Source organism: Epinephelus fuscoguttatus, linkage group LG16, assembly GCF_011397635.1.
Source record: "Epinephelus fuscoguttatus linkage group LG16, E.fuscoguttatus.final_Chr_v1".
Classification (NCBI taxonomy): domain Eukaryota; kingdom Metazoa; phylum Chordata; class Actinopteri; order Perciformes; family Serranidae; genus Epinephelus; species Epinephelus fuscoguttatus.
The window spans coordinates 14,903,495-14,931,324 of NC_064767.1; the positions used below are offsets into that span (position 1 = coordinate 14,903,495).

At 40.1% G+C, this 27,830-nt stretch overlaps 1 protein-coding gene across 4 annotated transcripts in view; it reads right to left on the reverse strand.

Moving 5' to 3' along the window:
- ccser2a (coiled-coil serine-rich protein 2a) overlaps positions 1 to 27,830 on the reverse strand; it is a 71,901-nt gene that overhangs the window by 19,847 nt on the left and 24,224 nt on the right. For all 4 annotated transcript variants that reach the window (XM_049599662.1, XM_049599665.1, XM_049599664.1 and 1 more), the window contains 6 exons: positions 15,855 to 15,948; positions 12,703 to 12,811; positions 12,397 to 12,577; positions 9,462 to 9,527; positions 9,140 to 9,259; positions 2,868 to 3,014 (listed from right to left, as the gene is read on the reverse strand). In XM_049599662.1, coding sequence (XP_049455619.1) covers positions 2,868 to 3,014; positions 9,140 to 9,259; positions 9,462 to 9,527; positions 12,397 to 12,577; positions 12,703 to 12,811; positions 15,855 to 15,948 — 717 coding nt within the window. The remainder of the gene's footprint in view (positions 1 to 2,867; positions 3,015 to 9,139; positions 9,260 to 9,461; positions 9,528 to 12,396; positions 12,578 to 12,702; positions 12,812 to 15,854; positions 15,949 to 27,830) is intronic.

Consider the following 27,830-nt stretch of genomic DNA (forward strand, 5'->3'; position numbering starts at 1 on the left):
AAAATTGGATTGTAAGCAGATTAAAATGGGAAGCTGCGGGAACTTCTGCCCAAAGCAGTTGGTTAGGATACGTTGCCAAAGCCTTCCTACAGACTGAGAGGAAGTTAGATGAGTTCACCACTAACAGTGAAATTGGTTTAAGGAAAAGTGGGTAAGATTTAGGGGGGTTCAGTGGCATCTAATGGTGAGGACTACAGATTGCAACCAGCTGAAACTCTTCCCAGTTAGATTTCCTTGAGCTTTTATTGTTCAGAAGGTTTTTAACTGGGAGCTGACTTATTCAAAGAGGTCTCATCCTATCCGAAAAACATGTGCAACTAACCCAGCACCTGCAAATGTGTGCTCACCTTTTTTTCTGATTACCTAAGATCCAGATGTTCAGGAGGTTTTTAACCGAGAGACAAATTATCTGCAGAGGTCTTTCTCATCAAAACAAACAGCAAAGTGATTTAAATCGGTAAAAACATTGAATAAAGGAGTTTCATGTTATGCTTTATGGCTGTTCTGGGCTACTGTAGAAACATGGAGCTCTCTGTAGACGAGGACCTGCTCCCTGGGTAGATATAAATAGCTCATTCTAAGGTAATTTAAACATGATGATATCCTTTTTTCAGGTGATTATTCACTTCAGATAACACATTTATTTTATTATATTCCATTTCTGCCAGTATATCCCCCTTAATCCTCCACACTGGACCTTTAAAGCAGCCCACAGAGTAATAACCCACAATTTTCTTGTTCTTGAGAAAAAATGATGGGAATGAATGGATCCCTAGAGGAGAATATACCATTTGAAGATGCTGCATGAACAATGATCTGTACACACTGTAAAGTAAATGTCTTTTTAAAGCCACATCCAAGGGTCAGAGGCCACAAGCTTATTCTTTTGTTATACTCTTAATCTGGGCTCAAAGCACAGTGAGATTTCTCTTAAATCCTTGTTCAAGTGCTGGAAAGACCGGCCAAGGACTCAACTCTAGACCTCCCAGCACCAGGGTATACTTTAACCCTGCAGACCAGTGATAAGGCAACTAGATATCAGCATTAAAGCTATATAAAGATTATAGCTGCTGGCCTTTGACATAAAAATTATTCTTGGTTGATCCTTTCAGCTGAGCACTCAAAAAATACTATCTGAGGGCAAGAGCTACTCCAGTGCTCTGATACAGCAGCACTTTAAATGTCAGAGGAGCAGAAAATCAACAGGAAAGGGCATTTGAGAGAGCAAGAGGGGGGGAAAAAAACAATAAAGATGACAGCAGATTATGAATTTGTGTGTGTATGTGTGCATGAGAGTGTTGGAGGAGAAGTACTAAAAAGTGAAACAAAGACTTGACGAATGTGTGTGAGGGGAAAAAGAATGAAATTTTTTTGTGGAAGAAAAAAAAAGGCAAGAGTTCGAAAGAGGATAGCTAGAGAGACAGGCTCAGAATAACACGTTGAAAGATTGTGTGAAAAACATGAGAGGTGAAAGAGAAGCATTGTTTGAGGAGCACTGTGAACCCGGGCTCACCGAAGGTGCTAAACCTGTCAGTGCGCTACCAAGAGCTTTGATACCATCTAAAAGTAAGAATAATAGAGAAAGCAACATCCCTTTCTCTCTGTTATTTGTTTACTCTGTGCTCTCGCTTCTTGTTACCTTGTCAAAAAAAACGCAGCAAAGAATTCACAGCTAACCTTTTGGAGCAATTGCATGCTCTGAGAAGTAAAATGCCACTAACATAATGTTTTTGTCGCAGCAGCGCTGCAAACACAGAGCAAGAAATAGTCTCCACTCTGGCGATGACATAGCAATGTAGATTAAAGGGAGAGAAAAGGGAGAATGGTGGCAAACAACACAAATATGAAGCCAAGAGTAAACAGAATAGAGAGAGAAAAACACAAACTCATTGTGACTGTGTTGCAGTGTGTTAATATACACCAGGCGCTACAGGTCACAGGTAGAAGGTCCCACCATGGAGATGCTTCCCATAGAGCACAGCTAGCCCTGCTTTGACGGTTGCCATAGCAACTGTTAAACCATATGCTATTGTGGTAAGCAGGGACCTACTGTAGTTGGTGAGCTAGCTTGTTTCATCCTTTATTTTTTCCTCTCCATTTTGTGTGTACTAAAATCAAATATACTGGACAAATACTTTTCCCACCAACCCTTTTGGCCAGAGCTCATTTCCATAATTTATTATTAATACTGATAGCAGTGGAAATGTCTTTGGTATCATTTTTTATTTTATTAAATAATTCTCTATGTAATGTCCTTATGCTTCTTACATCCGCCTCCTTGTGTGTGTGAGTGTGTGTCACACACAGAGATGAGAGCAGGTCAATTAGGGGAGTGTTTACTCGGCACCCTGCCTGTGGCACTCCTGCTATTGAATCAATACTTGGCTGCCACACAGTGTGCTATTGTGCCATGATACTGAACACACTGAACACATATCTATCTTCCACCTCTTGCTCACAGTCATCTTCATTCCACTCATCAACCTCTCTCTCTTTTCCTCCCACCCTCCAACTGTTCATCCTCTCATCCCCAGTCTCTCAGTCTCTCGAACATTAACACCAGCCTCACAACTCCCTGTTCACTGTGAGATCTGGGTATTGAGAGTGTGAGACAGAGTGACAAGCCCACTGACAACCTAATAAATTGTATTCCATAGAGGGGACATGGTGTAGTCATCGAACAATTCAGACATGGCTGGTCTCAGAGAGGCAGCAGACAAATGAGAAACTGGCTGTGTGAATTAAGGGGAGTGACTCAGCAACACACTGCACACGTGCACTTGGTCACCAGTGTATCCCAGTGTGAGTGCTAAACTGAGATGTCCACCACTGCACCATTCTTAACCCGTTTCAGATTTTGGACTCACAGCGTGGCTCGGTGGTCTCCAGTACGTCTGGGTGGCCTTGTCATAGTTATGCTGCATCCGTTTGTCCATCTGTCTGTCACTCTGTCGTAGTGAGGAGGGAGCCCTCTGGTGGTGGCACTGACACCTGACCGCACGAGCTTGAGCAGGCTGAAGGGGCAAGAATGAATGAATCAATGAAAGAAAGCTCATTATATAATAACTATTATTTTTTTTTCTACATTCACGCTGGTAATAAACCTGTCACTATGCACAGCAGTTGAACCAGAGTGCAATCAGAAGCACCTTAATTAAACTTATAAATCATACATGGTTTGAAACTTTAAAAAAATACTTAAATAGATATCTGCTTATACTTATAAGAGCATGAAAAGAGTGAGAATTCATTGTTGGTTTAATATCTCACATTTGGCATCACCGGTTTTCTTAATGCACAACCAAAGCAGTAGCAGGAAAACCACTCACATGGTTGTAAAATATCAGATATAATAAAATGAATAAACAAAAAAAAAACTACAATTGACAAAAAACATGTTTATTAGCTTCTGCACTTTGCTGCCTTTAATTTCCTCCCCAAAACTCTGATGGCATTTCAAAAATCAATGAATAATTCTATGCCAAAGCGATGCAATATTGTTGTGCATCCCACCTTTCTCTGCTTCTGCAGATTATTGCGCAGTTTTGATTAGACCTGACAGGCATGACGACAAATCAGGAAAAATCAAATCCGGGTTATATATAGACAGAATTACTATTACATGGTATCCTGCAGTAAATTCAGCACAATCACTGACATTTACTTTAACCACATGTTCAGAGAAACTTACTCCCTTTTTCACCTGTTAAAACCACTTACTGATTGCTGTGAGTAATACATTACTCAATCCAATACTGAAATAAAAGAGCAACTTATGATGTGCATTGAATCACTCTGTAAGCACTTGTTAAAGGTGTTGTGTAAGCTGGAAGGGAATTTAGTGGCACCTAACAATGAAGACTGCAGATTGCAACCAGCTGAAACTTCCCCTGGTAAGAATTCCTTCAGTGTTCATTGTTCAGGAGGTTTTTACCAGGAGCTGAATTTTCGTCAAATTATCTCAAAAACAAACAGACCTGGGGCCTTCTGTACAAAGATTGCATATCCACAAAAACGTGGCGTACGTCCTTTTCCAGGGCAAAGTTCAGATGTATCAGTGAAATGACTGTGGAAATGTGCGGTGCCTCACGCCAACTTCATGGCTGGCGAACGCAGATTTCTACAGCTGTTGATCCTTTGGTGACACTTAGAGGTGATGCTGGGAAACTGTTATAATAAATAAATGTGAAAACAATTAGTCCTCAGCCATCACAGGATGAATTTGTTTATGTCAACAGGCAGCATTTTCATTCGATCAATGTACAAATCATATGTGATGTGCAAATGTAATTAACCAATATTGTGGCGAGGTGGCCTGGTTCAATACACAATAAAATATATTTATTCTCAACACCTCAACACTCTTGCTCATCTTGACTGAGTGAGGTTGGGTCATGTGATACATGACTTGCATTATGTTTTTCTTTATTTTTAATTTTTAAGAAAAGAAGTATTTTCTATGTTCTATTTTCTATGTATTTTTTTTTTTTTTTTTACTTGAGACTGTAATGCTTGTCTTTGATATTTTATTGTCTGGACCCCAGGAAGCTGCTGGCGTCTTTGGCTAATGGGGATCCTTTTAAATAAACAAATAAACAAATTCATACATTCTGAGTAACAGCATGGTTGGGAACAGACTACTAGCTGGCACTGTGCGAGATGGGTGGCTTCTTGGTAAGTAAATAATTTATTTGTTTAATTGTCCTAATATTAATCCCCCTGATGCACATTTAGCATGTGCGCCCCCAAATATTATCCTGTCTTCACAGCATCAGTACTAGTCAGTGGTTAATGTTAGTGATTTGCTGCTTTTTTGCTGGTTAAACTACAGCTTCAGAGCTTTCTAACAAGCCCGATTGTCTGTGTGTGTAAAGTGTTCATGTCAATAAACTTGTGCGTAAAGTGTGAAATTTCTTAATCAGCCTCACCTTTTCCCCGGCGCACTTCTGCAATCATTCATGAACAGTTACGTATGAACCTCTATCTTATAGGGCTGTGAGCAGGCTATTGTATGACCCGTACGAACACATTTGTTACAAGTTACACAGATTTATAGGTATTTACCTTGGGGGTAATCCAACTCACCCACATGTGCTCCCACCACCCCTGAGAGAGCAGTGTCACCCACAACTGTGGCAACTCTCTGTTCAAACGGGGTGAGCTCCTCCTCTCCTGTCTGTCTTATATTCATGTGTATGCACAGATTCATACATGTGGATGTTTTTGTGGGTACGTTTTCTGAATTCAAGCATACACCATGTTTCAGTAGGAAATCCAAGCAAGTCTTTGTACATGAGGCTCCTGGTGATTTAAACAGTTAAAAACACTGAATAAAGCAGTTTCACATTACAAAGCAGTGTTTCTCCAACGCTTTTGGGCATGTAGGGGATAGTCCACTAGCCCAGCATCTGCAAATGTGTGCAGTTGCTGGGCTAGTGGACTAGCCCACTAGCCCAGCAACTGCAAATGTGTGCTCACCTTTTTTCTGTTATAAGTTAGGATCCCAACGTTCAGGAGGTTGTTACTGGGTGCTAAATTAACTGCTGAGGTCTCTTCCTCTCAAAAATAAACGGACCCGGTGATTTAAACTGGTATAAACACTGTATAAAGCAGTTTCTTGTTTAAAAAAAAAAATCAGTGTTTTTTCGAAATCTCTCATCATGGACGGGCTGCTAAGTATGGTGGCCACCGTGAAAACACCCTATCCAGACTAGGGCCAGGGTTTGGTTTGTCCATTCAGGGCAACTGTAGAAACACAGTGGTGCAACATGGCGACTTCTGTGGACAAGAACCTGCTCCCTATGTAGATATGAACAGCTCATTCTACACACTGGACTTTTAAGAATTTAGCAGGAAATCTTATATCGTCTTTCATATGCGTGAATAAATAACAGAGGAACTTGTACTGTAGCTGCAAAGTCTACGGCAGAATCTGACAGAAATTGCTAGTTTTTGCCAGCTTTGGTAAAAAACTTCAATGCGTCTGAGACGAGCGCATAATCATGAGCAGTCTGCCTCAGCAGCGGTGGAAGCAGCATCCAAAACTGCATTCTGTCAAGTCAGACTGAGAAATCGGTTTTCTGTCTTTGATAGCTCCACTTTTCTCTCTCCCATTATTTCATTTTCTCTCCTCTCGCAGCCCTCCACGCATGCACACACACACACACACACACACACACACACACACACACACACACTGTATACTGCAATAGACTTTCTCTCTGCCACACACAGCTACTCTATTGTTTTCTTATTACTCCATTATGTTCAATTCAGTCAGCTGTTCCCCCCTTCTGTCTCTCAGCAGTTTCTGTGTAACACTTCACCTCCCTCTGTATACCTGACTCTCAACCAACTGTAATATTATCTCTTAACCAATTTCAAGGACAAACAGCAGGTCCAATAGCCTTTGACTTTCAAATTCTAGATATTGTGAACCAGATGACTGGCAGTCTTCACAGGCTCTGAACCAGTGTTGCTCTAATTGGTTTTTTCTTACAACCAAAAATTCCTAGCACACCGAACTGATCCAATCCTGAAGCGTTTGTTTTTTTGGCTTCATCATTGTTCAGTCCTGTCCTACAGGGATATGAGAGGCCATGAAAACACATACCATCTGCAGCATTCCTCTAACCTAACTTAGGGTGCCTGCATAGTGCTTCCAGAGTAAATATCTGTGTCCCTCTTATGTTCTCTCTGCTCTCCCAGACATCTTCACTCTTTCAGCTTCTACACTCATTAATGTCAAGCAGAGATCTGAAAATATGTAGTAGCTTTTCTTTACTCTCTTTCCTTCTTGTGGGTGAGGGTGTAAAAATATTGTGCTCGGCTGAAGGAGCCTACTGTGGGTGGGTGCTTATTCTAATTGGAGGGATAGTATGCGGCAGGGCGGCTGGTGGCCAGGCCTCCCTTTGACATTTTGGTATTTCTCGATACAGCGGGGATTTGAATAATGTCAGCCGAGCATAAGGGTGTTTGGCTAACAAGCGAACCTGGTCAAGACACTAATGAATGTTAGAGTGGAGATGGAGCCAGCTAAAAGCAAACAGAATGGAGGTTATTGGTAGGCAGCTGTAACTGTGCGAGTGCACATTCTAGAGTGCATGTGGGAGTCCAGCAACATACTGAGCAGTGACTGATCTCCTACCCATGATAAAGGGTGCTCAGTATGTCTGCAGGGACCACTAGAAAGCTGAAGGTGGATCTGTACACTTATCACGTGCCTCCCATACTGTGTTTTCATCAATCCCCCTCTGTCTTCAATATGCTACAAAGTATATTTTTATATGTTTCTAGAAAATTATTTCTCCTGTCCCTGGTCGCTCCATTGCTGCTTTTCATGCTCTGTCTTTATAAGATCAGATAAATCTGGTATTGGTGTAAACAAAAGATAATGGAAGGCTGTGCCCAGACATGCTTAACCATCTCAGATCGGTGAAGAGAATTGGTGTCAAAGAGGTGAAGTACCAGAAGTGAAGCTACATGCTTGCAGCACATAAAAGCTACACGAAAAGCAATCAGCAAACATGAGCACCGGAGCTATAACAGCCCTGTCTGTACATGCTCAGGGACATATGCCTAGATCCTGCAATACTTAACTGAATATGAACCTTTATTGATATTCTACATGTTGGTCCGACATTCACAGTATGTGAGCCTTGATCATTTGCCTGTCAGTGATGAGCAACACTACAGTTGCCATTCACATGCAGAATGTAGAATAGTTGCGTAAAGAAGATGCTATTTTCTCTTCACTTGAGATCCTTGATAACAGCGTTTGATAACAGCAAACAGGCATTCTTTCTAGGAAACATAAAGTCCAAACCATGCATCTGTGTCCACTATATGTTTGCAACTAGCAGCAACCTCAGAGGCCAAAAAATAAAGCTAAATGCCAAAAACTGCAGTTCTCGAATGGCCACTGGCTCCAAATTCAGTCAATCTCCATAGACCCCTATGTTAAAGTGTCCAACTTTACAGCTGAAATAAGCATGTTAACAGTCTGGTAGAAAAAGACTGTTTAATTGCTAATTTCCCCAATTCATGAGAACTGAAGTGTCTAATGAACATGTACATCTAATGTAAAACTGTCTTGCTCAACGCTGTATTATAAGACCCTCAAAGAAGTCGGATGTTCAGTTTTTCTGGCAAGCAAATTTTGTTTTAACGGTTTTAAGCCTGTTTTTCGCAAGCAAAAAATAGCATTAGCATTATCTCAGTTAATCACTGTGCCAACAAAGCGAGCAGCTAGTGTTAGGGTTAGCTCTAGCCTCACATGAGCACTTCTCATCACTTGTAGCTCCAAAAGTCCAAGATGGCAACATTAAAAATGCCAAAATTGAGGCTTCCAAATGGGAGTCAATAAACAAATGGGTGACGTCAATGTGGCCATAGCCATAATTTCTATACTATATATAGTTTGCACCTAATTTATCAAAGATGTCATTCAGTTTCTCCATGTGGATCTTTCTGCCTCCTCTGCATATACAACACTAATTGCATGTCTGACAGAGGGATCCCTCCTCTTTTGCTCCCTCTCAGGTTTCTCCTTTTTTCTTCTGAACCAAGTCAGGGTTGAAGGATACAGGGTGTCATCTGTTGCCCTTTGAGGTAATTTTTTGATCTGCACAAGCCAGAAACCCTCTCACCTTTCATCTTGTCTGTCTAATCTCACTATTGACTCATTATTAAAATACTAGACTTAATACCCTTCAAGCATCAAACAACAAACAACAACAGAAAGATCAACTGTCGGGTGTCATTTATGTCTGAGTAAAGGTCAGACAAAAAAGATCTGCACTTTCCTGATAGCTCTAAGCAAATGTAATTTAACAGAGCAACATTTTGATATAACAGAGATCTTTCTCAGGCATTGTCAAACCTATGTGCAATTTGCTTGGAAATATCAGTACAGTGTGCAGATCTTTTGTTAGACTTTTGCCTTCAGTTTGCTTTCTGATTCAGCATCTGTAGACGTCTTTTCCTACACTCTTTTTAATGTCTGTCAAAGTCCCAAATATCAGACAGGGAGACAATGTATTTCTGGAATTGAATGGTTACACTGCAACAATATTTCCCCCACATATAGTATAGAGTCCAAGAGTTTTCACTTGTATCAGTCCTGCTCACACCAACTCACCATTTGTTCGCGCTGATGTTGTTGCAGCTGTTGACACTGCAATGTGAGCTGAGCTATGGTCTTGTCTCGACTCCTCAGCTCCTCTCTGAGCACCTGCACTTCCTTAATCAGCTCCTCCAACTGAAAACACACACACACACACACACACACACACACACACACACACACACACACACACACACAGATATATACGATATACTGTAGCAGCAGCAGACTACCTCAGCAGGAAACTGGAGAAATGTAAAGAATATATATATAAAAATATATATACAGCATATCCAATCAATCACTGCTTTAAACCAATCAAGGTAAATTTTCTTACCTGTGATGCAGTGGTATTATCTTCAATCTCTTCAGGAACATCTGCTGGAGAGTCTGTATCCTCAAGCTGGAAACAAACATGTGCACACACATACACACAAAGTATACAGTGAGCTGGATCAATGACAATTGCCTTAGGCATGCCTCAAGAGCAATATTTCGCTACAGCGGAATATCTTCACTCTTAAGCACATATACTCCGCTGACCCTGAACGCATATACTCTGCTGACCCTGAACTGGTATGTTAGATACCTGAGGCAGAGCTGGCAGAGCATTCAATACATTTACTTCATAAGATAAAGAAATGTCTGTGGAGGCTACTTAAATAAGAACTGTACAGCACTTCTGTATTTTTTTTCCCAAGCAGGTCCAGATCTCGTCTTGAATAGACAGAAAATTCATGTAACACTATAATTACTGTGTGATTAAGTATTTCGTGATAAATCATAGGCTATCACAACCCAAAATTATGTGTTAAAATTGCATATTTTATCTGGCCAAGAGTCACAAAAGAGGTATTCAATTTACAGTGACCTGAAATAAGAAAAAAGTGAGCCCTCACTATTGAAAATTTGTAGCCAGTAAATGCTGTAATTATGTAATTAGCACAATAATTAAATTAATGTTTTTTTGGAAAAGCAATCAAATTGTTGTTTATGGACATTCAGTCAGCTACTTGAGAAATATAAATGTCATTTCAACACTACATGCCACCTGCTCCTCATTCAGGTCAGGTAGATTAATTCAGCTTGAACCAGCATGTCTGGATGTCTGACTGTTTGCACAATAAAGCAAAGATCAATTAGGATTCAGCAAGGCTGGAGGATCATTTTACATTCGCTGCCTTGAGCTCAACATCACCCTAAAAAAAACGCAATTAAGAACACAGTTACTAATGGGCCGACAGAAATATTCTCCCTCTTGAGGCTGTACAGCCGAAGTGTTTGACTAATTGCAGTGAGCACAATGAAAACATCTGAAGGAGACATTTGATTTAAATGCAAACCCAAATATCACTTTCTATGCTGTAGAGGGTAAATTGAGTCGAGGCATTCAAGATTATTCCATTTTACGGAGTGTGAAGTGCTTCTGCCTCTGTGCATTTCGGCGATTTCTGAGATGGGCTTGTGCGTTTTATAAGAATGTGGGTTTTGTGTGTTTGTCTCAAATGCAAGAGCAACTTTCTATAGCCGACATGTTTTATTTCTCTCCTCTCCTTCCATTTTACCCTCTCTTCTTCCTATTAAATAGATTTCTCAGAGTGACAGACTGACAGAATAAGATCTGTTAAGTGATCATTTTCACACAAGCACAGATATATGTAAATTATGTGCAATCACAAAGGCACGAAACAAATATGCTGTGCACTTAGAAGGAGGCCAAAAGAGCATCTAATGTTGCAAACAAATTGCTGTTCACTGATACCACACATTAAACCACTTGCAAAGACTTTCCTATCTCTTTACCTATAAGTATCTGTCTTAACAACTTCCTTTGTTTATATACAGTATCTATGTGCAGGGCAGCAGCGCTATGTGATGATAGCATTTATTAGACTGATGTAATTAAACATTTAAAACTTTTAAATACTTAAAGTGGAACCACATTAAAAATTAAAACTGGCTTAGTTCAGTTTGTCAGAAAACAGTTTTTATGCCCCGAATGCTGAACACCTGTGGACAGTGAGGCAGTGTACTGCAGAACATTATTCAGACCAGCCCTCGAGCCAACTGATATAAAGTTACACTTAACACACAAAACAGTAGCTGAAATAGAGCATAAAATCCAGACAGTCTACAGTATGGTGCCTACTTATGACATGAGCAAGACATGATCTGCATGTGATTTGTGTGTGACATATTCAAAGAGTGACGCATAAGAACAATGGTAAGCACACAAGTCAGTGTTTTGTGTCACTGGACAGCACAAATCAGCGTCACTACTCGGTCCGTCTTAGTCAAGACATCTCTTTGAAGGTCTCAGTCTCGTCGTGGAATCAGCTACATTTTTCCTCAGTTTTGTCTCGGCCTCAAAGATGACTCAGGATTTTTTTCAAGACTACTTAAGACCACAACTGCAGGGGTGTCACTAAAATGCCAGTGCATTGTCTGATTATTTTTTGTTAACATCATAACTGTGGTTGGATGAAACGTCCTGCTTCAAATGCAACCAACAACTTGACTGATTTCTAATTTAAAAATGTTGTTACTGTTAGAGGCTGTCAAGGAAGTGAATGCAGGAGGCAGGGGAAAGGCTATGGCTGTCTGAGAGTGTATGTCAGACAAATTTTTAGTAATAAAGTCTGGCTAACTAAACCACAAAGAATTCATCTGCAAAAGAGCATCCAAAAGAAAACACACAGCAGTATGTTAATTCTGCAATGCTGACTGAGATCACATCAAACTTTTATCTGCGCTAGAAAGAAAGCATGTAGAAAGGTAAGCTAAATGCTAGTGATGCTAGCAAAGCAAGCTAGCCGATGTTAGCAATCTGCCTCTGTAGCAATAAAAGAGGTGAATGAAGAGGACTCTTCTTTTGTTTTCTGTTGGGTTTTTATGGGAATGTGCATCAGATTAATTTGAGGAGTGCCTATGGTTTGCATGTTCCACATTTCATCAAAGATTTGTCATGTGGTGAGGGACTCGCACTGGTCTGGTCTTGGTCTCAACCCCTAAAAGTCTTGGTCTTGTCTCAGTCCTGGTCATGACTTGGTCTCGGTTTAGGTGGTCTTGACTACTAAACCTGTGCACACTGAACACATACGTGTGTTCTGAGAGTGTCTGTGCATCATGTACCTACCTAACATATGTATGTCTTTGTATATGTGTTGCCATCCTGTAGTACTGTATGAATGCATGTATATGTGCAAGAGCATGTATGTTTTGGTACATGCAAGCATTGTGTTCATTCATCTTCTTGCAGATGTGGGTCAGACCTGTAGTAATGTTTTGAGCCTAAGCAGCTGTTTCTTGAGAGAGCCGCAGTCCTGAGTCATGTGTTCGAGTGTGAGTTCATCCAGCATCGCCATGTAGCCATGCTGCCTGCCTTCAGAAGAGATGGGCCGCGAAGAAAACCTTGACGCCTTGAGACCATCATAGTGCTGGACGACATGGGCCCTGAGAAACAGTGACAGAGAGTCAAGCAGACAGAAAAACAGAATGATATTGGCCTTGTCTTTCTACATTCCTACTTTTTACTTCTTTCTGACAACATTTTTTTTTATCTCTCAGGCCTAACCAACCTGCTGTCATTGTAGAAGTGATCGGGCCCGCTCCAGCGATGGTGTCTTCGTCGCTGCCCCTGCCGACCGGCCCTCTCTGAGCGCTCAAAGTGGGACATTCTGTCAGCGTCTATACAGGTAGAATTAAAGCAGAGTTAGCCAGAGTAAAGAAACAAGTGCATGTCTGACACACAGGGGATGCAAGTGAGAGATAAAACACCATAAACATTGTGCTTTCTGACCTAGAATGTATAAAGCCAGTGTTTGGGATATGTTGCAGATGCAAAGGATAAAAGTTCTGTTATTTGTTGAAGTGAAACTAGTACATGTTTGTGGTTGAAGATAAGCAGTATTTTGCAAAGGTTAGAATTTGTTTTTCTCTATTTTTCTCTGTCAGTTTCTGTCTTTTACTACCACTACACAGGTACACACACACACAAACACAAAATGCAAGATGGTGAGTCAATTCTTCATACCTTGTGGTAATAAATACTGCTGTGTATATAATCTATTCTAAAATATCTGCATATAAATCATGATCTGATCCACCTCATTCTCTATTTCTCTCAAGTGTCTCCACCACCAAATGCAAACACGCACTCACACACACGGTGACAGGCCATTTCATTTTCAAGGAGGTAAAAGGACACTGTATTTGATAACACTCAATAGCATATAACTGTGAAATGAACCGTGACCACAACAAAATTGACAACTAACAGAGCGTAACCCCCAGGAAATCAAAAGGACCCTTGACTTTCTATATTCCAGATAGTCTTTAGACCGAGGGAAAAGGGGGAAAGAGAAAGAGAAAAGTAGAGAAAGAGGAACACTGGCAGTTTGGAGGACCTATTCCAAGGAATGCAGCACCAGTGCTGGTTAAAATACTTTACCCCGGGTGTCACCACACAGCACAGGAGCAGACAGCCTGTTTCATTCTGAGCTGTTACGTTCCAGGAAACTTCAGTGCCCCCAGAAACTCCTTTCCAGCCCAGAAAAAGTCCTTGAAAAAGTAACACAACAGGAATATATTCCAACTTGGGGAAAATATCCACAAAGGCAGAGAGAAACTCAGACAGAGAGTGGAGAGAAGTGACTCCTTGTCCAGTCAGCTGGCGAGCAGTTAAAGGGCCAGTGGGAGAAAGTCGACCCAGCTCCCACCCTGCCTGGTTCTGTCTTTGTTGACAGCCTTGTTTTTCTGGGAACTCCCTAGGAACTGGAGCTGGGGAGAAATGACTGTGGTGGTGGTGAGAGAGCAGCTGAGGTAACTGGTTTGTGTCCAAGCTAGACCGTCACCAGCTGAGGCAGGCAAGGGAGAAAAGCTGGGGCCTCTCTTCTGTCACGGGACCCGACAACTGGATGGAAATACAACATGAGGCCCCTTCTACCCTTTTCTTTTTTTGTACTCCTCTTCTCCTTGTCCCCTCTTCCTGCTCTGTGGCAGAGTCAGGGTGTCTCTAGGAGGGAGGGAACACCCTTCCCTATCCCGTGTCTCGGGGCGTGCCCTGTGGGTTGGGTCTAACCGGCCTCTTCAGCCTGTCTTGCTTTCACTCTGACTCTCATGACACTAGCTACCATGACATAGAGCGCTATAAATATGGCCGCTTCCCCGAAAAGGAGTAGGAAGGGACGACACTCCAATTGACATTCCACTGGAGTGAACATTCCTTTCCCTCTCTCGCGCCCTATCTCTCTCTCAAAAACAAGGAGATCACTGTTTTACAGACTTAAGAATGATATCAGGGGTGTAAAGCTGCCCCAGTAATGTATACCCAGTTGAGAGTTTATTAGGCACACCTAGCCAAAACTAATGCAGTCAAATACAACAGGCCTACAATAAATCCTCCCTTTATGAAGGTTGTAATGTTCACTTTTTGTTGGAGCTGTTTTAGAGAGGCACTGATCTAACTTTATGGTCATTTTCAGGGATATACTTTATATCAATGACGGTAGACTAAATATTAGAAACACCTCCCAGTGTAACAGAATTCAACGGCAACAAAATCTACAGCCTCCAATATGACCATAAAGTTGAATCCACACCTCTCTAAAACACTTTCAACAAAAGCTGAACATTATGGCCTTAATAAAAGCAGGATTTACTGCAGAGCTGTTGCAGTGCAAAGTGTACCTAATAAACTGGTAAATGTATATGTGCACTGGTGCATTTGATTGTGGCCCTCCATATACTTGTGCGCGCACATGGAAGCATAAGTTTAAATACATTATAACTAGTGCATTAGCCATGGTACTTAGATGGGGCTGGCTTCAGAAGTGAAGGAAAAATTCACTTCCTAGAATCCATTATGTTTCATTACAGGTGAGGTCAACCCTCCTTTCCCTCTCCCATCCTCCTCTTATATATGTGACGCACTATTCAATGAATCCATAATGACATTAACATGTTTATTATGTGGTAATAGTGTGACCTGATTACCTTTGACACCTACAAAGCTTTTACTCAATCCAATGAGACTGGCCATTGATTACATTTAGACAGTGAAAACCAATAACAAAGAAAATTCCTAAGACGTCAATAGATACACCATCAAGATGGGAGTGGGCTGTGTTTTGTGGAATAGTTAGCTATTACACTAATCATGCCAACACCATACAAGAGTCGTCAAGACAATCAAATAAACTCTGCTCCTGCTGAGCCTGTGCATGTGCACTGTTGATGTGCTGAGACCACGTGTGCTTCTGTTCAGCAGAGCCTGACAGCTGGCTGAATGCTGCTTCAATTCAGCTGCCTACCTGCCACTCAAGGCCAGTTGTGTGACAGTGGTGGAGTTGTAATTAAATAACTCTTCAGCAACCAAATAATAAAAGAATCACAGCACATAATAGACAACAAGGTGTCCATTAAAAGATTTTTAATGGATGCTGCAGAGGCAACTCTTCACCCAAGGCAAGGCAGGATTCAATTTATTCAAGCCATTATATGCCATAAAAGGATATTGCTGGAAATGGAATGCTCAGACCATGGTAATGCATTAATTTACAATTATGATCAGAACAGTTTTGCTGGAGGTGTCCACTTATACGAAAATAATGGACAACCTCCAGCCAATGAAACTGAAGCATTTGTCATGGCCTTAGAATAACCTCAAAAATTTAAATCATGTGTAGGATAAATGCAATTTGCATGTGTGTGTGTGTATGTGTGTGCTGACCATGTAAGCCATCCTCTGGGAGGTCCACATCCAGCATGAGGTCATCATCGTCCAACTCTCCAGTTCCAGGAGGGTCCAGGTTGTTCAGGATATCCTGAGAACCACGAAAATCACAGGTAACCATCTCTTTATTGTAAGGCATTAGATAACATTACAGGTACATTATAGGCACATTATGAGTGCATTAGAGTCGTTATATCATTTTGCCTCTGGGCAAAAAAGGGTTTTGTTCTGTAAGACCAACTGCTGCAGGAGAAATATGGAGACACCAGGGGCCAGATACATGTAGCTCTGTATTGATTCATGAACTAACAACAACAACAAAAACCCACATAATGCACAAATCCACAAATACAGAAATGCAGTGTTTGTCTACGATGAATAAAGCCTGACAAGCAGATTATTATCACACATCAGTTTGAAATTGTGCGTATGGACATAAACCTAATTCCCAATCCTCCAATTAGCCAGAAATGGATGTTCACAAAATCTTGTTTTGACATAAATCAGGATCATTCTGTCCTTGGTCTGGCATTAGCAGTGTATTCAAACAGTGCAAAAGTGGCTTTTTGCTGCTGCTAACTCATATTTTGTTAGAAGATTAAATAAAACCTTTTAATTAATCCCACACAGATTTAATTGATTGATTGAAATTTACGTGGCCATATAAATAAACAGGAGCAGAGGAACACCTCTACAATGTAATGTAATCTAATTATTCCATAAATATTGGTAAAACTTAAAGGAGCAGTGTGTAGGATTTAGTGGAATCTAGCAGCGAGGACTAAGGCTTGCAACCAGCCGAAACTTCCCATGTGTCAAGCGTAAACTCCCAGTCAGGAATCCTTCAGTGTTCAGTTTTTAGGAGGTTACCACCAGGAGCTGAATTATTCACAAAGGTCTCCTCATCTCCAATTCAAATGGACCAGGTGATTAAAACCGGTCAAAAAACCTGACTAAAGCACTTTCAAGTTACAAATCAGAGATTTTCAACACTGTTCAGCTTTTTGCAGATGGGCCACTTTTTTTGCTGATTTAATGTGAGGTCACCTTAATTCTCTAATAACTTCAGTTCCAGATGTTCAGGAAGTTCTAACCAAGAGCTAAATTATCCACAGAGGTCTTTTCCTCTCCAAAACAAACTGACTCAGTGATCTAAACCAGTAAAACACTGAATAAAGTAGTTTCACATTACAAATGAGTGTTTTTCATCTCTGTTTCGCTCGTTGCAGAGGGGCTGCTAACTACTTTGAGGATGTAAAAACATAGAAGTTTTGTTTGTCTGTTCTGGGCTACTGTAGAACAACATGGCGGACTCCATGGATGAAGACCTGCTCCCTATTTAGATATCACTCTAAGGTAACTACAGGAGCCATCCATGGTGTAAAATGTATGCGTGGGATGCAAATTGGTCCTGTAGGGGTCAATGTATTGTCATGTAGGGGCCAGTCATTGGGGGACAGGTTTTGCTGGACGGGGGAGCACACAGTTTTTTGACCACAACAATGTAATGGTGAAGATGTTTTTATTTGAATGGTTAATGACACAGATTCATGGATGTGTGCAAGACCACAACATTAACAATTAAATTATGCATCAAAGAAGAAGTGGAGTCCTTGTTTTCACCTGATGAGCAGCAGTCGGTTAAGTAGCCTGTCTATGCAAACCACGACAATTCCTATTTCCAGCTGATTGTGCACTAAAAAAGACATACTTTTTATATTCCATTTCTTCCAATATATCCATCTAAATTCTATATACGGGACCTTTAATATACATTATATAAGACAGACTGCCATGAACTCTTGTAATTATTATACATAGTGTTTTAATTGCATTGTGACATTAACACATTCATTCATTCCATTTTAACTAATTTAGTCATTTACAATTTCAACTTATGAAGCACCATCAATTAGTTTTTTCTCTGATACTGTTTCACATGATTCTCTCACCACGACACCTCAAATTATTCCATACATCAAGAGATAACAGAGACAGATAACAGAACAGGCCTCTGGAAAAATATCATTCAATTATGAATGATAATACAGAAGACTTTGAGAAAGCCAACAAAAACGCTTCTCATTACAGCCTCAGAATATATGCAGTTAGTCTGACTGCTGCGCTGCTGTCTACCGAATAATTCAAAGCATACCCAACAGCAAAGCACTGAATCAATAGTTCAAAGCTTTATTTTTCAAGGCAATTTTGTGCTTCATGGAACTAAATTGACAGGGCTTTGACTAAAAGACACAAGCATAAAATTACTCATTATGGGAAATCTCATGTGTTGCACGATAACTGGCTGATACTCAGTGTTTCAGACTTAATGAAGAAGGAATAATGAAGGAAATAGAATAAACAAAACATACTTCTGCAGTCCTCTGAATACTGTCAACCGAGATGTGGGTGGAATCTTTGTTTTCCGAAAAGCCGGTGAACAAATCAACCTGTCTCATCTGCTTTATTCTCTTTCACTTCCTCCGTCCTCAGATTTATGTCTCTCCACTCTCCTCCACCCTGTTGCTCACTTCTCTCTAACATCAAATCTCCCACTTTCTGAATACAAGCAATAAATCATGGTGCATTTTTGAAAACATCTATTTAACCACAGTAGATTTACTGAGAAGGATGCTCATTTTTTAGAAACAGCCTACACTCACACAGTTGTGGTGAAATGTTAGTGATTTACTGACATCCGAATTGCCACCCTGTGATACAGTACTGAGGAGTAAGTACATTCTTCCTCGGCTCCAGACATTTTAACTGGATCTTTTCAGCTGTCTGACAGTTCACCTGTGTGTGTGTGTGTGTGTGTGTGTGTGTGTGTGTGTGTGTGTGTGTGTGTGTGTGTGTTAAAAAGCCTTGCACTCTCTATACAGTACACCAGCAACACAACAAAAGCAGCAAAAAGAAGGCAGCCGCGAGTCCTCCGTCAGTGTCTGTGCTGTATTTTTCCAGCCGGAGTACTGATGCGCACTGTGAGGTGTTTGACAAAACTCACAGCTCAGTACAAAATCATACACTTAAGTGTGTAAGTGGAAAAACACTTTAAAAGACTCCATGGGCTGATATAGAGAGCTGCAGTGGTTAAAGTGAAATCATATCGGTTCCATCAGAGGGATGATGCACCCCCTGTAGACATCTTGTCAGACTCTTGGTGCAGTATTACACATAATTTCATCACACGTGTCTATGAAATTTAGAAAGTCTTAAAATGAAGGCAATAAATAAATGTAGTGCCATAAATCACTAAGTTTAAAAATGATTTTTGTCATTTCAATGGTCGCTTTGTCTTCAGTCACAGATGCAGGTGTATCATAAACAGGACTTTAGGTAGCGTGTTACTGTAATCACATTACAGATACAAAATGTAATGTAATGTAACATAATGAGCGGACAGAAAAAAATCATCAACAAGCCGACAACAGCGAAGCCATGTGGTGCGCCCGTGGAGAGGCTTGAGCAGTCTTTGAGGAACATGTTGTCTGACAAACGATTTGAGGATCCTCTCCTCATGACAGATATTGGCTGCTTTAGTGGTAAACACGTCAAATAACCCAGACTAGTCTGCTGTAAAGCCATGGTTTAGTGAGTGAGCGACTCCAGTGAGTGTGTTTTGCCCGTGAAAAGCAGTTCATATGCCATTTAAACGTGTTATTTTTTTCCCTTTAAAGTCTGTCATCACTGAAGGGTGTTAGGAAGGCCAGTCTCTTCTATTAAGGCCTATTGGTATTCTGAGGTGATTAATATTTGTACTAGGTGGTGTTAGAAAGGACAAGGACTCTTTTATACAGACTGCAGTGCTGTCTTGATTCTCCTGAGCCTTGTTTTGTGGGCATATGTAAGACTGAACAATATTGTTAACTGGCAATGATGCAACAATACATCTCCGGCGAGGTTGTGTAATTACTCAAAAGTAATGTGATGAGTAGTGTAACAAAGCACGTTCTACAGGGAGTGATAAAGTAATGCATGACTTAAAAAAAAAAAAAATGTTTTTCATGTGAAAGAAGGTTATATTAAAGGTTGTTTCATAAATGTGTATTATTGAGTTTGTGCTCATTCAAAGGCCGTGCAATGAAGGACTGAATGACTTTATTACTGTCCATTTATTTTTTATGGTGTAGATTTATGTGTTTCACTGGCTCAACGGAAGAATAAATAACAACAAGAAAAACAAATGAGACACCAATAGAAAAACATAAGTATTGGCTGTTGGCGAAACTGTTATTTTAAATGTTGGTATAAGTATCGGCCCAAAAATTCAAAATTGTTGTATCCCTAGTTCAATTAGAAAGTTAATTTGTACATTTTATTATCATTTTTACAATGTCATATATTAATTTATTGTTAATTTATTTTTCTGAACGAGTTAATTAGTAATTCTTTTTTAATGATCATTTATTTCTACGATTATTAAAGCGCATGTACAAGGTGTTATTGAAAGCACATTAGCACATATTTTTATCTAATTGTTTCTTGTTAGCGAGGTTATTTATTTGCAATTTGGTAATACATGTGCAGTACTTTGGCTGTCGAGCTGCAGCGCCTAAGGCATCAAATAGGCTTGGGACGCCACTGGCTTCAACATATTGAAAAGAGGAGCCAGGGATTGCATCACCAACCTGCTCCACCACCTGAGCTACAGCCACCCTGTATCTTAAAAAAGGAGCACCAAACCAGTAAATAATATGTTTGTCTCTTCATTCCAGCAACATTCACATCTTACTCTCTGTCTCTGTCCCTGTGTTGCATTGACTGTCTTTGTGTCTTAGTGTAGCCCCAGAGAGAATTACATCTCACACAGTCCAAAGTAGTCATTTATCAGAGCAAACCACACAACAGAAGGGACCTGGGCTTGGGTTAATTACTGAAATTATATAACAGTACCTGCTCAGTAAGACAGTGTTCTGCACATTTATGTAATGTTTTGCTCTGCTGATATGTTGCTGTGCAAAATGTTGAATCACTTCCTGTTGTATTGCCATGATTTTTTGTGACCCTGCCTTCTGACCTATTCCTTGGAGAGGGAGAGAAAAGCAGTTCTACTACAAACCTATTGCATCATATTGTTATGGAGCTGGGGAGTAATTGGAATTCATCCTATCATGAAGAGCATAAACACTATTTTGTTTAATAATGGATTCCCAAGAACTGCAGGAGTTGTGGACCCTTGGATTAGACTGCCGAGTCAATATCTGTTATGAATGGTTATTAAAATGCATTTGAGCAGCAGCTTCAGCCAATTAAGTTGTAGCTGTTATGCTTGCTCTCACTAAGAGAATAATGATTTGACTTGTAGGAGCATATGAGTTTGACACATGACATGCGCATGTTCGATCCATTTTAGACACCCAGAAATGCTCCATCAATCCAAAGCCTGCAGCATGAGCAACATTCAGAATCATAACAGCCATGGGAAGGTCTTCCAACATACTCACTTTCATGGCACACATGCTCCCACCGTAACATCAGATGAATTTTCCAACAAACACGGCTGGATCAAACACTGATTAAAACCTTCAAAATCACTGGGAAAGTTTTGAGGCTTAACTTCTCTCTCTGACAGTTTGCCCTCAAACGACCCACGTGCCCACACGACAGACTTGCAGAGCGAAATAAAAGCTCATTACGGGAGCTTTAATTCTGCTCATTGCTTTCTTGGATAGTATCTTTTTGGGATCTCTGGTAGACTTTTGGTTGTCGTGAGCAGATTATAAATTTGCACCATGGCACAATCAGCCAAAAAGGCAATGTAGGTAGTTCATTTTCAGCTCAAACTTCTTCAAAAAGCAACAAACTTCAGTGTTAGGCTAAGGGTGTCAAATCAATAGCGCCAGTGAGAAGTCTTTAGACTGACTGTACTTGTTCTTTTCAGACGTCTGTCTTTTTCTTCTCTTGTGTCTCACAAGAAGTAAGCCGCTCTTTTCAACCCAGTACCTTTCTATTAGTTTGTAATGAAATCTCAGTTGAGCTGCTCTATCAGAGAGGAGAGCTAGAAATCAACATATTAAACATGTCTTTTTTGCAGGATCATTAGTTTTTTGAAGGTCAAATGCTTTCTGAAATAATCTCCAGGAAACACTGATATACTATATTATAGCGTATGCATCATCTTGCATAGAAATGGACTGGGTTTGGGGTTGATGTGCTCAGCTGCTGTTGCTGTGTGTGTGTGTGTGTGTGTGTGTGTGTGTGTCTCTTGTGTGACATTAGCATCCCTACTGAACAGTGTAATTTTTAATACTCTATACCTTGGGACTCGCTGGTAGTTTTGATGGAGGATACGTCCTCTACCCCAATCATTTCCAGATGTCACTGTAATCCATTTACCCAACTCATTTGCAGCTCTTGAACTAAGACCGTTTTTCAACAAAAAGTCCATTTTCATTGTCTGTCTCACTGAATATAACCATTGTACGATGTGTGAAATGTTGGATAATCCAGTACACCCACTGTAAAAGCTTTGTTGGTCTTATTGGCTTTTAAAGGGATAATTAGGTGTCCGCTGTGAGCTCTGAGTGTTTGAGAAATTCATGAGTGGTGGGAGTCCAAGCATCCAAAGAATGACACCAAAGTATTGGTTTATAAAAACACACACAGAATACCAGAAAATCTCTTAAAAAGAATATATTTTCATTTTGATTCTTCTTTTATTCTCTTCCCCTCAATTAAAACAGGCATCCTGTCAGTGTTGCGTAGGAGGGCTTGAGGGAAGGTATGCTACCGTACAGAGAGCAGTATAATTGTATACAACAAGCTGTCAACAAAACCTGGTATTGGCGTGGTCTCAAATACTGAAACAAATACTGACATGTTTCAAATAAAAGCTGGAGGAAAAAAGACAACATTACTTGGACTCATCATCATTGGTACTGCTACAGCATAAATGCCTTTGGTACTGATGTTGTTCCGATACCAGTATTCAAATGCCTCTGATACTGCCTAAAAGGTTGGAGTACGTAAGACTATGCACTGATTGGATACCTCTTAATTTATTAATAGACTTCAACACCCAAATAAAATGACAGTCTTCCTGGAAATCAGTTCCTCTCCAGTCTAAAACAGTAGCCAACGCAGCAAGTTGCGCTTTGCAGCCACTGGCAACTACTGCTCTAGAGCAGCAAAGAGGAACTGATTTCCAGGTAATACTGTGTAGTGTTAGCCGTCAACCAATCATCAAATTAGATAATATGTATTTGTTCATGTTTACAAGGGTTTTAATCTGAGCCATGCCAAGTAACAACGATAGCAATCATTTCACTTTGATACAGGGTTAGTAGAATATACCTGTTTAGGTTTTTTTACACAGCAGTACTGGATTGGTACTCGATCTTGTATCTGAACATCTCTATTTGGTCCAACAATACCATCATTTCATGTGTCTCTTGATCACCCCAAAAACACTATATCAATCACTGATTAATTCTGATCAATTTTACTTCTTGCTCTCTCAATCTAACAGTAAGTTACAGATAATAAAACTCAGCACTTTGATGTTTCACAGTAAAAGCCTTCCAGGAATAGAAAGGTATTACTGTTTGCCCCCTGAAATGCCAGGCCGCTTTTTACTGTAAAACTAGACGGGGAAATGTTGAATTTGTGTCTTATTAAAATATAATACTATGATAAGAGCTACCTAGATTATGGTAACCAATCTCTTCAGTTGAGGTGAATGAAGTCAGTGGTGTAGTGGAGGGTGTACGCAGGTATACAGGGTTTACCCACTTCTTTTAAGGCTGTTCAGTTAACCCACCTATCAGCCAAGAAGCCATTGGAATATATAGGAGGGTATACTTGCTTCATTCTCAGCAACCTACCCATCTACCTAGTAGCATACCCACCTCGACAACTTCCACTACACCACTGCCCCACATAGAATTTAAAGGGACATAACTGCCCAAATTCACTTTACTTCCCTGATACTCCGTTTCCACCAAATTAGCTTTTGGTTCTTGAACTGGTTCTGATCAGAACCGTTGCAATCAAGGACGCCTAAACAACTGAGGGAGTTCTACATCGCACAACAGAAGTTAACAGTTGTAGAAAAATGGGAAATTGCATTGATTACCTGTGAGCTTTTGTTATGTTATTACAGATGTTTGTTTTTATCCAAAAAACAAGCATGGACCGACTATTCATGAGACCACTGCACGCTCTTTTTTTTGAGATGATTTCTCACTTTACATCTCTATTGCTGCATTCTCCACCCTCTTTTTCCAACCTGTAGAATATGACATATATTGTCATGGGTCACACTTCAGGTTAAGAAAAACCGAATATTTTTTGGTTCCAGCTGGGAACCTGCCTTTCAGGTTCCAAACCAATTTATTTTTGGTTGAAATACCCTGAATGGTTCAAAATCAGCCCACTCCACATTGGTGGGACACGGCACTGAGCGACCAACTGAGTGACCCTGAAGTGAACCACTGAGTGACCCACTCAGTGACCCCTGTCGCTGCTGGTACCGATATTTTAGATTCTATTGTTATGCTAAAAAGTTTGATGACTTCCTTTTCACATTTGACAAAGAATGGCCAGAAAAATATTGATACAAATGGCAATATCCTTTCTATTAAGGGTTCATTTCGGTTGTGTTAAGCTATGCACAGGAAAACATTCAGAGAAAGAAACTGAGGCAGTGCGGAGGAGGCACACTGAGAGAAATTGTTTAATGAAAGGTGGCAGCTGCAGAACAGAGCAAAATAGAGTTGGGTATGTTTTTCTCAGCTTTATCTTTTTCCTGTTTCGTTTAGTGCTTATGATGTGCATATTGTTGAAAAGGGGACAACAGTGTGCTTTCTGTGCCACAGTGTATATGCCTCAGACATGAAAACAGACACTGTCAACACAGGAACCCTGCTGCACCCAGTGCCAAACAAGCAGACACCTCAGGTTTCTGTGCTGTTTACACGATGCACTGTTTTATAAGATGATCGTAGTTTGAAAAGGGTTTGTTTTCAGGTGTAGTCACTCACGTCAACAACTGAAGTAGTTTAATTATGTTGGTTTATATGGTATGCATGCAGAGCTCTGCTTAATTTGAATTTAAGTATGGACGTCCTTTGAGGGAGGGAGGTATTCGGATGTGTATACTTGATATACTTGATTGATAGTTTTACTCATCTGTAAGTTACAAAATGCAACATCAAAGCATCAAAGATGAAAACCGTATACAGTAACTCTAATCCCAATGATGTAAACCCATAGTTGCAAATACAACCAATAGCAAACCGAAGCTCTGTGGAAATAATACATTTTTTGTGCAAGAATCAAAAGAATATTTTGTAAGCACGGCAAAAAGATCTCACTCTCTCCTGTCAAACTTTCTTTTTCATTCCATCTATTTATATTTGGCTGTATACTAAAGCACTCTCTCTAGAAAGGTGGGGTTACAGCAGCTTTCCTTTCACACGAGCCTTAGCAAAATGGATAGAGCTGGTACCACTGCAGATCAGCAAGAAGAGAAGACCAACTATCAGTGAAAGACTTGATACTGAATTACATCACCACAACTTAAAATATCATAACGAGTATGGAATGTAAATGAGAATGCAGCAAGTTGAAATTGGAAATGAATGTATAACAAATGCAATGTTTGTATGTCAGTATGGCAGTGAGAATCACATCATGTATAAAAAAGTGTCTAAAACTCTATATAAATAAGGTAAGGAAATGCTAACTTTTACTTACAGATGTGTAATTTATAGTGCAGCTTTTTAAGTATTTGAACACACCTGTTGACTAATGACTATCAAATGGACAGATTACTCATATTTTTTCCTCTTGCTTGGAGTGCTATAAGGAAGTGTGCATCTACTGCTAGCTCACCTGGCACCACTAAGCTAGGCAATGTTAAAGCTTAGCTGAAGAGGGAGGCATTAATGTTTACATATCGCAAGCATTAGATGCACACTCCCTTATGCTCAGTGATTCAGTTGGCAGGTGTAGTACAGCAGAAAGAAAATTGTTCCAATGTGAAACTGCTCACACCAAGGTCTGTGGATTACCTTATGTACCCAGGTCATGATTTCTGGAACACTGCTGTTGAGTTTTTCAAATAGTTTTTTTTTTGTTTTGTTTTTTGGTACCACATGTCGAGTGCCATCCAGTTCCATTATGTTCAGGAGGAGGCAAACATCTCAACAGCTGATATTGCCAACACTCGACAACTTACACCAAAACAATCTAGATTGATGAATAGCACTACAGGTAAGTGGAAAAATATGTATTTGATTTGGGGGTGAACTGTCCCTTTAAGTAGGGGTATAATGTCCCATGTATGATGTATTAGAAACCAAAAAATTATGTAATAAATCATTCATAGTGCCACTTCTCTCAGTAATAGTCCAAACAAGAGAAAGTTACACGTGCCATTTTGTTTTGTTGTTTGTTTACTTCCTTTAAATCATCTAGTTGCAGATTCTAGGACTTTAACCCAAAACCTAGGAAACTTATTTTAGTAAATCAAGTCTAAAATGAAACTTTAGTTTGTGATGACACATTTAAGCAACTGTAAACCATTCTGTGTCATGGCCCATCATGTAACTGCAAGTAAAATACAGTCAATAAACTGATTATACTTAATCAGCCAAATCATGTCAGTGAAAATGGTTCTGCTTTTATGTTGCCTATCAGCTAATATGTCATTGCCTTTATCTCTCACAAAGGCCCAATAGGCAGACGATTTAAGATTTACAATACGTGAGGGCCAGTTGAGAGACAAAGTGGTTATAAAAGGCAGCACAGTAATGATCAGTAGGAAAATAATAATCACGACTGTGGTTGGAAAGTAAAGGGAGTCATGATGGATAATGATGGAAGTATAGGCTGTAATTTCGAGAATGACTCAGACAGCAGTTGTCACAAGCAAAAACTTGTAGCTCGCCTGTGTGTGATGGTCTCTATTGAACGCACTGAATGCACCAAAAGAGGTAGACAAAAAACACTGTTTACCTAAAAGGGTTGCTGCTGTCAATTTAAAATCAAGACAAACAAAAGCAGGTAAGCTATAAGCCTCATTAATGCAACAGCATAGCCAGTTCACTGGCAGCATGTTCCATAAATGGCTAAGCACTCTGCAGACAAAAGGCTTAAGCACCTCACTCATTTAAACACTAATGAATTGACCTGACTCAACCTGGCTCCACAAAAGCCTAAAATTAGAGGCAAAATAAATAAATCAGGGATAAAAGGCAGCAGTAACTGTGCAGCTTTGAGGAAGCAAAGGGAGAAACCAAAGGATTACAGAACCACCAGGAGTGTGGTTGGAAAACAGAAAGAGAAAAAGGGGGTGGGAGAAGGCCGAATGGATAAAACATCCACAGGAGAAACAAAAAACTGCTAGAAAATGAGAAAAAAAATCAGCCAGCTATCCAAGAGCAGACGGGATAAGAACTGACAGAAGAGGCAAAAGGGAAATATTAAGGCGTTTTCCATGCAAGGTTTCATGCTGTGAGGAGGGACACTGTCTACCAGTCACTGAGCTGTATTTTAAAAGGGGAATATTTCTTTTAATGAGAGACACTCCAAGACACACAGATAATGAAGTCAACAGAAAAATTCTTAAGAAAACAGAACCTCCAAAAGTTACCATAAAAACTTAACTTGCCTGAGCTTATTCTCCAAGTTACTTATCCATTTAAATGTGACCATTCAAGTAAAGATAAAACCTGACGGCACACTGTCATGATGATAATGTAATGCAATGCAATATAAAAACTGGGGCTGGGAATTGATACTCAATAACTTTAAGGTATCCATTGAACCCAGTACCAAGTAGTATTGAAACCTCTCTAGCTGAACAATTCATGCACTCAATCATATGTTATACACAGATCTAGAAAAAAATGACTATTTGAGTGGTTTTCCTTGCAACCAAATATGCTCTCTACCACAGCAGCTACAGCCCATACAGTCTGTGGTGTAGTGAAGTCGAGCAGCGTTTATTTGACGGAGTCAGCAGTTCAG